This window comes from Ictalurus punctatus, chromosome 15, assembly GCF_001660625.3.
Source record: "Ictalurus punctatus breed USDA103 chromosome 15, Coco_2.0, whole genome shotgun sequence".
Taxonomy (NCBI): Eukaryota; Metazoa; Chordata; class Actinopteri; order Siluriformes; family Ictaluridae; genus Ictalurus; species Ictalurus punctatus.
Genome location: NC_030430.2, coordinates 24,280,227 through 24,292,726, shown reverse-complemented (window position 1 = coordinate 24,292,726; position 12,500 = coordinate 24,280,227). Strand labels below are relative to the sequence as shown.

General features: G+C 42.4%; 1 protein-coding gene across 1 annotated transcript in view; it reads left to right on the top strand.

The window, feature by feature from the left end:
• The window catches only part of LOC108276271 (cadherin-4), a 367,096-nt gene that overhangs the window by 6,328 nt on the left and 348,268 nt on the right, over positions 1–12,500 (top strand). The window contains exon 2 of the mRNA XM_053686058.1: positions 2,251–2,365. Within this exon, the coding sequence (XP_053542033.1) occupies positions 2,251–2,365 (115 nt within the window). The remainder of the gene's footprint in view (positions 1–2,250; positions 2,366–12,500) is intronic.

Genomic DNA, 12,500 nt, shown 5'->3' with positions numbered 1-12,500 from the left:
CTACTTCCTGTATTTTTAGATCTGGAGATTATTTTCCAGAAAGTCGCGCTGGCCAAATGTCAAAAGCACAATCCCGAGCACAAAGCTGTCAGGAACCATTAATATATGCATGTATTTAAATAATTAATGAATATTCAAACGCGTAGCTGGGGCTGGGATCCCGGCAACCGCTTTGTCACATCCCATAATTTCAGCATCAGTACAGGGTGTGTTATTAACACCTCACATAAACATCAGCACTAACATATCACTGATTGGCTGGATTATAACACGTACATTTAATAACCTAATGAATATGCAAATGAGATGTTTCAGAATGAGAAAAATTTTTATTTTTTTCTCTTCTCTTAATTTCTTTCTTTCTTCCTTTCTTTCTGTTCTTCAATTCTTTGTTTTTATTTTTCTTACCTCTGCCATTTCTTTCTTTTCCTCCATCCTTTCTTTCTTTCTTTCTTTCTTTCTTTCTTTCTTCCTATTTCACACTATTGTTCCTTCATCACCCCATTCTTTCTTTCTTTCTTTTTCTTTATTTATTTCCTTCTTTCTTTCTTTCTTTCTTTCTGTTTCACACTATTGTTCCTTCATCACCCTATCCTTTCTTTCTTTCTTTCTTTCTTTCTTTCTTTCTTTCTTTTTCTTTCTTTCTGTTTCACACTATTGTTCCTTCATCACCCCATCCTTTCTTTCTTTCTTTCTTTCTTTCTTTCTTTCTTTCTTTCTTTCTTTCTTTCTTTCTTTTTCTTTCTTTCTGTTTCACACTATTGTTCCTTCATCACCCCATCCTTTCTTTCTTTCTTTCTTTCTTTCTTTCTTTCTTTCTTTCTTTCTTTTTCTTTCTTTCTGTTTCACACTATTGTTCCTTCATCACCCTATCCTTTCTTTCTTTCTTTCTTTCTTTATTTCCTTCTTTCTTTCTTTCTTTCTTTCTTTCTTTATATTTCACACTATTGTTCCTTCATCACCCCATCCTTTCTTTCTTTCATTCTTTCCTTCGTTCTTCTCTTATCTCACATTTTTGTTCCTTCATCCCCGATCCTTTCTTTCACTCCCTCCTTTCATTCTTACCCTCATTAATCTCACTATCACTCTGCCTCTATTCTTCCTCTTTCTTTTTTTCTTCCTTTTTATTGTCTGCTCTCTTCTGTGACTTTTGGCTCTGTCCTCCTCATTTCTTCTTTCTCACTTTCTCCCTTCCTTCTCTTCTCTCTCTTTTTCCCCCCTCTATTCTATCTCTTAGTCCTTCTTTATGTTTTAGTTCCTCTGTCCATTCCTCTCTTGCCTTTTTCTTCTTTTCCTTCCTTCCTTCCTTCCTTCTCTCTCTCTTCATTCTCTTCTTCCATTCTTCTGCTCTCTTCTTCTACTCTGCCTCTCTATTCTTTCTCTTCCCCTATACTTTCCTCTTCTCTTTCTTTCTATCTTTATTTTTTTTTTTTTTTGGCTAGTCGCTCCCCCCCTTGTCCCTCTTTGTTTTCTTCTCGACTCTTCTGGTTTAGCAAGTTTCCCACCTCTTTTTTTTCTTTCTCTCTTCTGTCTTGATTCCATCTTTCTATCCCTTGCATCTTTTCTTTCTCCATCCCTCCATTTTCCAACGTGTTCATCTGTTCTTTGTTCTTCCTCCTTTTGCTAATTTTGTCTTCTTATCAACTCTACTCATCTCTCTCTCTCTCTCTCTCTCTCTCTCTCTCTCTCTCTCTCTCTCTCTCTCTCTCTCTCTCTCATCTCTCTCTTTGCCCTTTCCTCCACCCCGGAGTGTGTCTTCACCCTTTGCTCTGTAGTGTAGAGAGCAGGGAGTGAAGTGCCCTTGATCTAAATTAGCACAGGCTCATTTGAATATTCATCAGCTGTGTGTGTGTGTGTGTGTGTGTGTGTGTGTGTGTGTGTGTGTGTGTGTGTGTGTGGAGGAGAGGAGGAGTGTGAAGTGCACTAATCTTAGCTCACTCAAACTCTTCTGCTCTGAGCACATGTCTAACTCTTACTTTCTTTCTTATAGTTTTCTTCATTTATTTTCTACTTTCTTCTTATCTCATGCTTTAGAAGTTTACTGTGGTCTGCTGAAATGCACGCACACACACACACACACACACACACACACACACACACACACACACACACACACACTCGGAGCTGCTAAGATCATGCTGTCCATGATCTTACTCCTCATATCGGGGTCATGGTGGTCCACAGGAAATCAATACTGTGTGTGTGTGTGTGTGTGTGTGTGTGTGTGTGTGTGTGTGTGTTGTCTCACAGGGGCTGCTCGGGGAGATGCAGCTGAATGTGCCGCTGTGCAAGTCAGGATTTTCACAAAGCCTTTATTCCCTGCGCCTCTCAAGGGATCTAGTGCACGGCCGAAGTGTGCTCAAAGGTAGGGCCCTACTTTAATACTCTCTGCTGTTTGAGTGTGGCTCTAACGCTCACTACAGAGTCAAACACTGTGTGTGTGTGTGTGTGTGTGTGTGTGTGTGTGTGTGTGGAGTGACGTGTATGACACTGGGCTTTAGATCTGAATCCGTGTGTATATATTGTGTGTGTGTGTGGAGTGACGTGTATGACACTAGGCTTTATATCAGTGTGTGTGTGGGTGTGTGAGTGGAGTGAGGTGTATGACACTGGGCTTTACATCTGAATCTCTGTGTGTGTGCGCGCGTGTGTGTGTGCGCGCGTGTGTGTGAGTGTGTGCGTGTGTGTGTGTGGAGTGACGTGTATGACACTGGGCTTTACATCTGAATCTGTGTGTGTGCGTGTGTGTGTGTGTGTGTGTGTGTGTGTGTGTGTGTGCGTGATGCTGGGCTTCATATCCCTGTGTATTAAATGTGACTCTCACAATTTCTAGGCGTGGGTGCTTTTATTTTCTGGTAGATGGTGATTATCTATCTATCTCTCTCTCTTGCTCTTTCTTTCTCTCTATCTCTCTCTATCTCTCTCTCTCTCTCTCTCTCTCTCTCTCTCTCTCTCTCTCTCTCTCTCTGTCTCTCTCTATCTTGCTCTCTCTCTCTCTCTCTCTCTGTCTCTCTCTATCTTGCTCTCTCTTTCTCTCTTTCTCTCTCTCTATCTCGCTCTCTCTCTCTCCCTCTCTCTCTCTCTCTCTCTCTCTCTCTCTCTCTCTCTCTCTCTCTGTCTCTCTCTATCTTGCTCTCTCTCTCTCTGTCTCTCTCTATCTTGCTCTCTCTTTCTCTCTCTCTTTCTCTCTCTCTATCTCGCTCTCTCTCTCTCTCCCTCTCTCTCTCTCTCTCTCTCTCTCTCTCTCTCTCTGTCTCTCTCTATCTTGCTCTCTCTTTCTCTCTCTCTCTCTCGCTCTCTCTTTCTCTCTCTCTCTCTCTCTGTCTCTCTATCTTGCTCTCTCTTTCTCTCTCTCTCTCTCGCTCTCTCTTTCTCTCTCTCTCTCTCTCCCTCCCGCTCTCTCTCTTTGTCTCTCTCTATCTCGCTCTCTCTTTCTCTCTCTCTCTATCTCGCTCTCTCTTTCTCTCTCTCCATCTCTCTCTCTCTTTCTCGCTCTCTCTCGCTCTTTCTCTCGCTCTCTCTCTCTCTCTCTCTCTCTCTCTCTCATGAATGCGAGATATTTAATGGCACATGTCCATCATGAGCTGAACCACATCCTCAAAATAATCCTGCTCAATGCAGTGTTCATCGGCCCTCTGCTTTTCGAGGCATGTGTGATTTTAGTTTTCTCCTTTCCTCTGAATTTATTTACAATATTTGTTGGAATTCGAGAAGCGTAATGACACACTTCTGCTCCTGGACTAAACCACTTCTGCACTTTCATTCTCGAAAGAATCGATGTCAGTCTTCGCCGGCCGTTTAGGGTTTTTGTTTGTGTGTGTGGTTTTGTTCTTTTTGAATGATCTTACTGAACTGAAGCACACCTTCAATCTCAAAATCATTTCACTAAATGCAGTGTTCAGTAGCTCCTGGGGTTTCTATTGCTGTTTTGTTTTGTGTGTTTTTTTTTTGGTTTTTTTTTGGTTTGTACGCTTACTGATATTTCATTCCACACTTTCGCGCTCAAAGTAATCTTGCTGTGTTCAACGAGCCTCAGATTTGATGTCTGCGTGTGTCCTCTGAGCAGATATTGAGGGGTTTATTTATGTGATTTGAAGACTTTTATCCTGAACTGAACTTGCGAAAACCTTTACTCGCGTTTACAGACATGTTCAGCGGCTCATGAACTCGGGTTTATCCATAGTTTAAATCTTAAATGATTCATCTCTATAAAATAATCTCAAACATCAAACACTGTTTGCAGCAAGCCTCAGATTTTCTGTGTGTGTGTGTGTGTGTGTGTGTGTTCTCGGATCAGCTATTAATACCTTAACGACTAAATCTCGAATGTTACGCAGAAAGATTCGCGTAATAAATGAGAAATCTTGGGAAATCTTTTATCCTCCACTGGACGTCCGTGAAATATCCCTGTTTTAAACCTCGAATGTGAAAAGCTGCGTTCAACGAGCCTCAGATCCTCTCGGCATGTTGCGCGTTTGTGTTGTCTGATGTACAGTGATATTAGAGAGAGAGAGAGAGAGAGAGAGAGAGAGAGAGAGAGAGAGAGAGAGAGAGAGATAGTCTTATGATGTTATAAATAACGATGGACATTTTATCCTGCTCTGAAATTCATCCACGATTTAAAATGTGAAATTTAGCGTTTCCTAAATGCTGCATTCAACACGCCTGCATGTATGATGTTTTTTTTTTTTTTTTTAAATTTCTTCTGATGTTATTAATGTAGTTATGGAGTATGGATTAAAGGCGTTAATTGTAAGTCGTAGGTCTTAAATTCAGTCTTGTTGTGGAAGAAAGGACTGTTTTAGACACTAAGTTATGAACCGTCCTTGCGAAATGCTGCGTTCAACGAGCCTTCAATCTCCTCTTTTCAGTATTTGTGTGTTCAACAGATGGCACGGTGTAAGGGAATTAAATGATATTAAAATAAGGGACTCTCTGATGACTGAAATTTCAAAACTTTTTGATACAGTATGAATATTAGAGCCCTGGAAGTTAATCCGGAAGTAAAACTTACCCGGTACCGATGTTCTCATGTATGTCTTAATCGGGGCAAGATTTGGTTATATAAAGCTTCATCCCATCATTCCGACTTGTAAGTTTATGTTTATGTTATGTTATTTTTGTTTTTGGGAGGTGGGAGGAAATCTGAAAACCGGGAGGAAACCCACATGGACACGAGGAGAACACTGGGAATTTACAACACACGGACAGTTGCGAGAGGTCGGGTTGGAACCGAGAACCGTGGAGCTGTGAAGCGGTAACGCTACCTGCTGCACCGATGAAGTCGAATATAAAGCTACGTTCGTGAACATAGAACATAGATCTTGCTTAAAATCTGATTGTCTGAGCCTCGTTCGAAGCTTCTACACTCATTGAATTCTGTTTGAAACCAAGACGATCGTTACGCTACAGTCCAGCGAATGCTGTAATCTGAGAGCTCGGTTGCCTAGCAACAAGCTTACTGTTAACAGACAGAAGAATCATTTATTGCGAATATTATTTAAAATAAATGTTTGTTTTTTTTCTTCAGTTTGTCTTAGACCAGGGGTGTCCGATCTTATCCGGAAAGGGCCGGTGTGGGTGCAGGTTTTCTTTCCAACCAATCAGGAGCCACACCCGATTTCACCTGTTTAATCAGTTGAGTGTGGCTTTCGGTAGACTCAGGTGTGGCTCCTGATTGGTTGGAATGAACACCTGCACCTACACCGGTCCTTTCTGTATAAGATCGGACACCCCTGGTCTGAGACGGTCAGTTAAATATCTTCACGCAATCACACTCGATGTTCACGTAGCCGGTCGCCTCACTTCCTGGTTTGGTTGGCGAAATCGGGGGTTGTCAGAAAGCTCCTAAAATTCCGAGTCATAATTCCAATATGTAGACTGATATGACCGTGTTTTCCCCAGTCAGAAAGTGGGAATTACGGTTTTCCTAATATTTGCACGATCTCTGTGTCTTTTGCTCTTCGGCTCGGTTACGTATCTGTCCGACAATTATGGATTTTCGTTCTGAAATCATCTTATCTGTGAATTGAGCTCGCTAAATGCTACGTTCGACACGCCTCCAGTCACGTCGTTTTCTATGAAGGATATCTTCACCGTCTGCCCCGTCATCAACCGTCACGGATAATTTCTCATTGATCTTCTGTTTCCTTCCGCATAGCCACCATAGCAATTATTCAAAGAGCTAACGTTGCTTGGCCATCTGACAGAGCAGGAAATCTACTCGACACTCGGGCGCTAATCTCCCTCCACCGCTGCCGATCGAGGCTAATTGGAACCCCGGCATTGATCTCAGTGTTTTTCCCTTCAGCTCGGTCGCATCTCCGTCTGGGAACGCTTCCTTCTCAACTCCAGCAGAAATCCTGCTTTTAGAAATGTGTCTCTGGCTTTGGATGAGCTTTTCAAACGTGAGCCTGTGTTGCAGCTAGACAATGAAGATAATTAGCAGGTGCCGTTAGCGGCGTGTATCCGAGGTTACGTCGGATGGAATAACAATCGGATGAAGGACGTTATGTGAACGAGAGAGGATTATGGAGGCGCGAGTGCTGGGACGAGCTTTAAACACCTTTTCATAGCTGCCGAATTGCTCTTTAACAACAAACTCGAATACAAATGACCAATCACAAGCCAGCATCCAGGAAGCTCAATCCAAAACTGCGTAACCGCTTTAAATCGTGTGCAGTGCTCTGACTGGTTAGGGTTAGGATGATGGGCGGGGATTAGGAGGCTTAGGGGGTAATGCAAAAATGATCCTTTTTTTTTTCTTTTTTTTTAAATTTATTTATTTATTTTTAATCCAAATATAAAATTTTCAAAACTGAATCTTTTTTTTTTTTAAGAAAGTTTTATTAATTAGCATGTTGTTCAACTCAAAATAATCAAGTTTGCTTTTTATCCTTTTTTTTTCACATCAAGAATGAATGAATTCTTAATTAAAAGACTACAAGTGTGGTAAAAAAAAATAAAAATTCCTTTTGAGGATAAGACATCACAGTGCAAATACTTATCCTATAAATAAATAAATAAATAAATAAATAAATAATGGTTGTGGATGAAATGTGTAGTGGAAGTGTACTTGGGGGGAAAAACTAGAAAACATTTTTTTGGCACTTTTATTTATTTATATATTTATTTATTTATCTATTTATTTATTTGCTTACTTACTGACTGACTTACTCACTTACCCTCTGACCTTTGACTGCTGTGACTGCTGTACTCGCTCGCTCAACGCCCGACTTACCGATTACTCGCTGACTCACTCGCTTGCTTACTGACTGACCTAACCTTACTTACGTACAGACTTACTGAATCGATGGCGTACTTTCTTTCTCTCTTCCATTCTTTTATTCGTATAAGAAAGAAAGAAAGAAAGATAAATAAGATATATAGCAGTTTATCAACACTGAGTTTTTCAGGCTCAACAATCCCTGCCAGTCTTTTTTTTATATTAGAAACAATAGAAATTGAATAACACAAAGTTTAGATATATAATATATATATATATATATATATATTTTTTTCTTATACATAAAGTGCTGACAGTTTTTTTTTGTTGTTGTTGTTGTTGTTTTTCTTTCCTGAGACAGAAAGCAGCATTCCTGAGAAAAAGCCAGCGTTATGGATGTGACCTTTATGTGTTGTACAGTATTTGTAAATGATTTATAAAGTATATGAGATCACATTACCGTGTTGCCCGAGTGGCCGAAATAACACGAGAGTAAGGTTGAAACGAATAGCGCCTCCGGTGTGACTCGGGCTCCTCGGCCGTACCTGATGATGTTAAACAAGAGAACGTCTCCGTAGAGATGGCGCACCTGATGGAGAGCTGCCCTTTCCCTAAATAAATCCCTCATGTCGCAGTTCAGTATAGCCACAGCTGGGCAAAAGGAACGTTTCTGTGCTCCCAGCTTTATTTTTCCTTCCTAAGGAGGACATGCATGCTAAGTTTTTCACATGACGACGACGATCTCCTGGACGCGCTGGCACCGATTCAGAACACGTTTCCAACGGGCCGGCTCTCGGGACTCCGAAATAAAAAATCCTCACGTTCCTCGTCCCGCCGTCGGTTCGGTGGCATTTGTGCGGTGTTTTATAGCCCGATACTCGCTCGTGAGTTCGTTGCGAAGGCTTTCGCGTGTAATTATTACGGCGTAATTACACCTTCGTGTCCATTAAGCCTAAATCATGTGCAATTATTGACGAGTAATTACACCAGAGTGTCAATTAACTCTGGACGCATAAAGCACGGGTTTAATATGTGCCTCGTGTGGTTATGTTGTTTGTATATTTGCTCCAAATAACCCTTCAGAATTTACCCCGGGTTCCAGGACGCGTCGTTAAAAGGCGGGATTTCGGGAGTATTCGCGCGCCGTGTTTATAAACCCATTTGCACAACGATTCTGTTGATTCTTCTCTCAATAAGCGTTGATTCATTGCGTTGTCTGTAAAAGCTTTATATTACCGCGCTCATTCTAATACGTTGTCGTGTACGCGTGCTGTACACGCGTATGGCAGACGCTCCACGTACGGAGAAACGTGCCTGTTATTTGGCAACTAACGAAACGTCGATTATGGTGTGATTGACGTTTTCCGTCGAAGGTGTCGATTCCGCGTTTTTTCCGACGAGTCTCCGGTGTCCGTGGATTCTCGGTAGCACGACGAGCTGTGTTTATTTGTCTTATTCACTTCAAGAGAAAGAGAAAGCGATGTTGGTGAAGGAACGCCTGCTTTAGAGCTGCTAGAACGTAAGCGAGAACAGGAAGGGACTTGTTTCGAGGACGTTCCACAAATAAACAGTGACGCGATGGTTATTTTCCTGTAGCACTAAGCACTGTTGTCGATTTCTTCCTCTTCCAGGTCTTGTTGTTGTATTTACGGACGCTACACTTAGCGAACGGGGGCACGGTGGCTAAGTGGTTAGCATGTTCGCCTTGCACCTTAGTTTTTAGGTCTTCGGTTCCCGCTTCCACCCTGCGTGCATGTTCTTTCCGTGCTACGAGGGTTTCCTCCGCGCACTCCGCTTTAGTCCGCCAGTCCAAAGATATCTGTTGTAGGTCGAACGTGTGTGCAGATGTGCCCTGCGATGGGTTGGCACCCCGTCCAGGGTGTCCCCTGACTTGAGTCCACTAGGATAGGATCCCCGCGACGCTGTGTAGGATAAGCGGGACAGAGAATGGATGGATGGACGGACACACTGGTTGTCAAGAACGTTGCTCACGTTCAGATCAGTCCAGAGTTTGGTCCAGTGTTGTGATTGTAGGTGAGATCTTTGAAGGCTCTTTGTTTCCAGACTGATGAGCAACAGCTGGATGTCGAGTGTGCACTACATCCATCACGTGTAATCTCCTGCAACTGTTGATGTAGTTCACTATTAGTACCCGAAGTGTTTGGTGCGTTCAAATGTAACACCGGATACGTGCACTCAATGCTGCGCAGCAGAAGGGGCGGAGCTATCGGAAACTGTTTTGAAACGTTCCCAGTATGATGAGTATCTTTCACGGTTTTACAGTTTCATGGAGTCGATCGACGGGTAAATTCTTTATAGTTATTGGCTGGAGAGGAGGAGTGGCTTAATTGATAGTAAAAGAAACTCTCAGCGGTCTTGTCCTTCACTTCGAAGTGCCCTGCGTAGGCGTGAGAGATTTCACCTGAGCCGCAGTGTGTGTAGAGATTAGTACACCGGTGTAGCTTCTTATTTGTCTGGGTGTGTGTGTGTGCGTGCTTCGTCATGAGTGGAACAGTTTGCAGCCCAGGAGGGGGTGTTAAAACAATCAACAGCAATCACACAAAACTGCTGATCTTTCTCGTGTTTTTTTTTTTGTGTGTTTTTTTTTTAAATTACTCTGATTGTAATCTCATAGTGTATTTTTTTTCTTAATTAGCATGTTCTCCCCCTTTATAATAGAAAAGAACAAAACGTGAGAACAAAGACAAGCGCGTCACCGCTAGACTTGCTGCTAGGGCTGAGCGATGTGGGTGGAAAATATCATACCGTGGTTATATCGCTATAAATATTGTGCGATTGTGAAACGGGCTGCAATGCAGTAAGGTGCGCGTTGGTGAACAGTCGAGGACCGTTTTTGGTTTTATTTCATGTAGTATCCCGGTTAAAGATGAGAAATGAGTTAATCTGACATATATTTATTTATTTATTTGACTTTGTCAACTTGTCGTTATTCATCTGTTTGTTTAAATGCACAAAGACGCCACAATACGTCCATAACGCGGTATAAAGTCGTCGATAATGTGTGTAGCGGGTTTAAGTACCTTTGTCCCCCTCTACTGGTAGCAAAAAAAAAAACCCCAAAACGAACAAAAACGTTAACAAAGTTAACTAATGAAAATTAGTTACACACTTGATTTTAGTTGACACTTAATTGATACACTCTGCTCACTTGTCGTCTATCGGCCGACGTGCTTGTATAACATATCTTCTCCTATATCTCTGGGAGTAGACCTGGCGTATACGCAACACGTTTCAGAATTTACGCCGGAAGTTGGCGTCAGTCCAGTCCCACAGATAATAATGGGAAATTTTAGACAATTCCCCCTGAACTCCCACACCATGAGTCGGTACGTTTACATGGACAGCGATAATCCGATATGAACCCGATTAAGACGATACTCTGATTGAGAAACCAGCATGTGAACAGAGATTATTGAGGACCTTAATCCGATTAAAGTCGTACTCGGAGTAAACACAGACGGAATTAAGACGTGTGGAGTATTTCCTGTTTTAGTCGCGTTATGGACGTGCGTTACGGACACGTACACACCTTAATCACACTGTTAACGTCGTGTGGGAGTTTTCACCGCATTGTGTGACAGGACACGTACACACACGGCAGCGCTCGACCGTTTTACGGCAAACGAGAGAGAACGGCCGCGTCCCAAACCGCGTACTTACCTGCTGTATAGTAGGAGATATACATGTATTTCAGCTACTATATAGACGGTAAGTACGCGGTTTGGGACGCAGCCCACGGCTTCACGCAGTCGTCTATTAGCACGTACAGCACGACGAATAATTAACCGGACTTGAAGATTTCGTAAAAATTAAAGATAAAAACACCCAAAACTGTACACGGTCCCATAACGAAGACCGACTGCATGTCGATACGTGAAATTCTGGAGGGACGTCGGACGACGTGTGCTGTTAATCCATCTATGTTCTATAACACGTAAAACAGGAACACGAAAGGAGTATTCTAAAAGCGACTCATGTAAACACCTTAATCAGAATATCGTCTTATCCAGAATAAGGTCAGTAATTAGATTACTGCTGTCTGTGTAAACATAGACATTGACAAATGAGAAAATGAGTCTAGAGGAGCGAACAGGTAAACAAAGACACTGTTGTAGATTTACTATCGCCATAGGAAATCTTCAGCACCTAATTTTATATTATTATTATTATAGCTATTGTATAAACCCACAATTCCCGTCAGCTAGCGTGGGTGTGTTTGTGTGTATATATATTTATATTTTATACTAAATAAACACCATAATCAAAATGCTAATGTGGCTATCCAATGAGTCAGCTGGGAAATTTAGCATGATATCATTTGCCTGGCTCACCGACTTAGCCACCATTCCTTATTAGCAATGTTAGCATATTTGTGGGTTTCGGCATTCCCCTATACTGAAACCACCCAAACGCGTGCTCCCAAACCCATTAAAAACACCCAGAGTCGTGTTTCTTGCTTATCTGACATTTATAGCATGTCCGCTTCCTCCTGGGTTGTTTTCCGAAAGGATTTTTTGCGCCCGTCTCTGGGCTGTGACACGTTATCGCCCTCCGATCTCCCGGCTGGCTGATTTATGTGCGAGGAGCTCGGCTGATTTATCGTTTCTGTAAAGGACGAAGCGGCGGGGGATCAGGAAACCCGAGTGGAAAGATTTTAATAATAATGTTGGGGAGACTTTAATAATAACGTCGTTTAAACGGTGTGGGTGTGGGGGGGGAGTGGTGGAGAGGACTGGAGCTGAGGAATGTGGCTTCAGAGATGTAGACGTGTGTGTGTGTGTGTGTGTGTGTGTGTGTGTGTGTGTGTGGTGGGGGACAGAAAAAGAGAAGAAAACCATGAGGAGGACGTAGGAGGACTGGTTTGAAGTTGTACTGTCAGGAAAGCGTATAAGGAGATACAGGTGTGTGTGTGTGTGTGTGTGTGTGTGAGAAACAACCACACACCTTGAACACTTTTAGTCGCTATAATCCTTGAACATTGTGCAATCGGGACTTCCTTCCAAGTTTGATGTATTTTATTTTACACATAAATTTGATTTGCCCTGTCTGAGTGGGAGGGGCAATACATATTCCCTCTCCTGTCAATCACAGCGACGCTAGCCAACGCTGGACGTGTGTGAGCTCATGTATGCGGAAGAGGACGGGCAGCAGTCCCTCCGGTACGTTACAGACGATGTTTCAGATCTCGTCATGTTTAACCCTGTAGTTAAATACAACAGTTGCATTCTCTCTGATCCTTAAACGTATCTGTCGT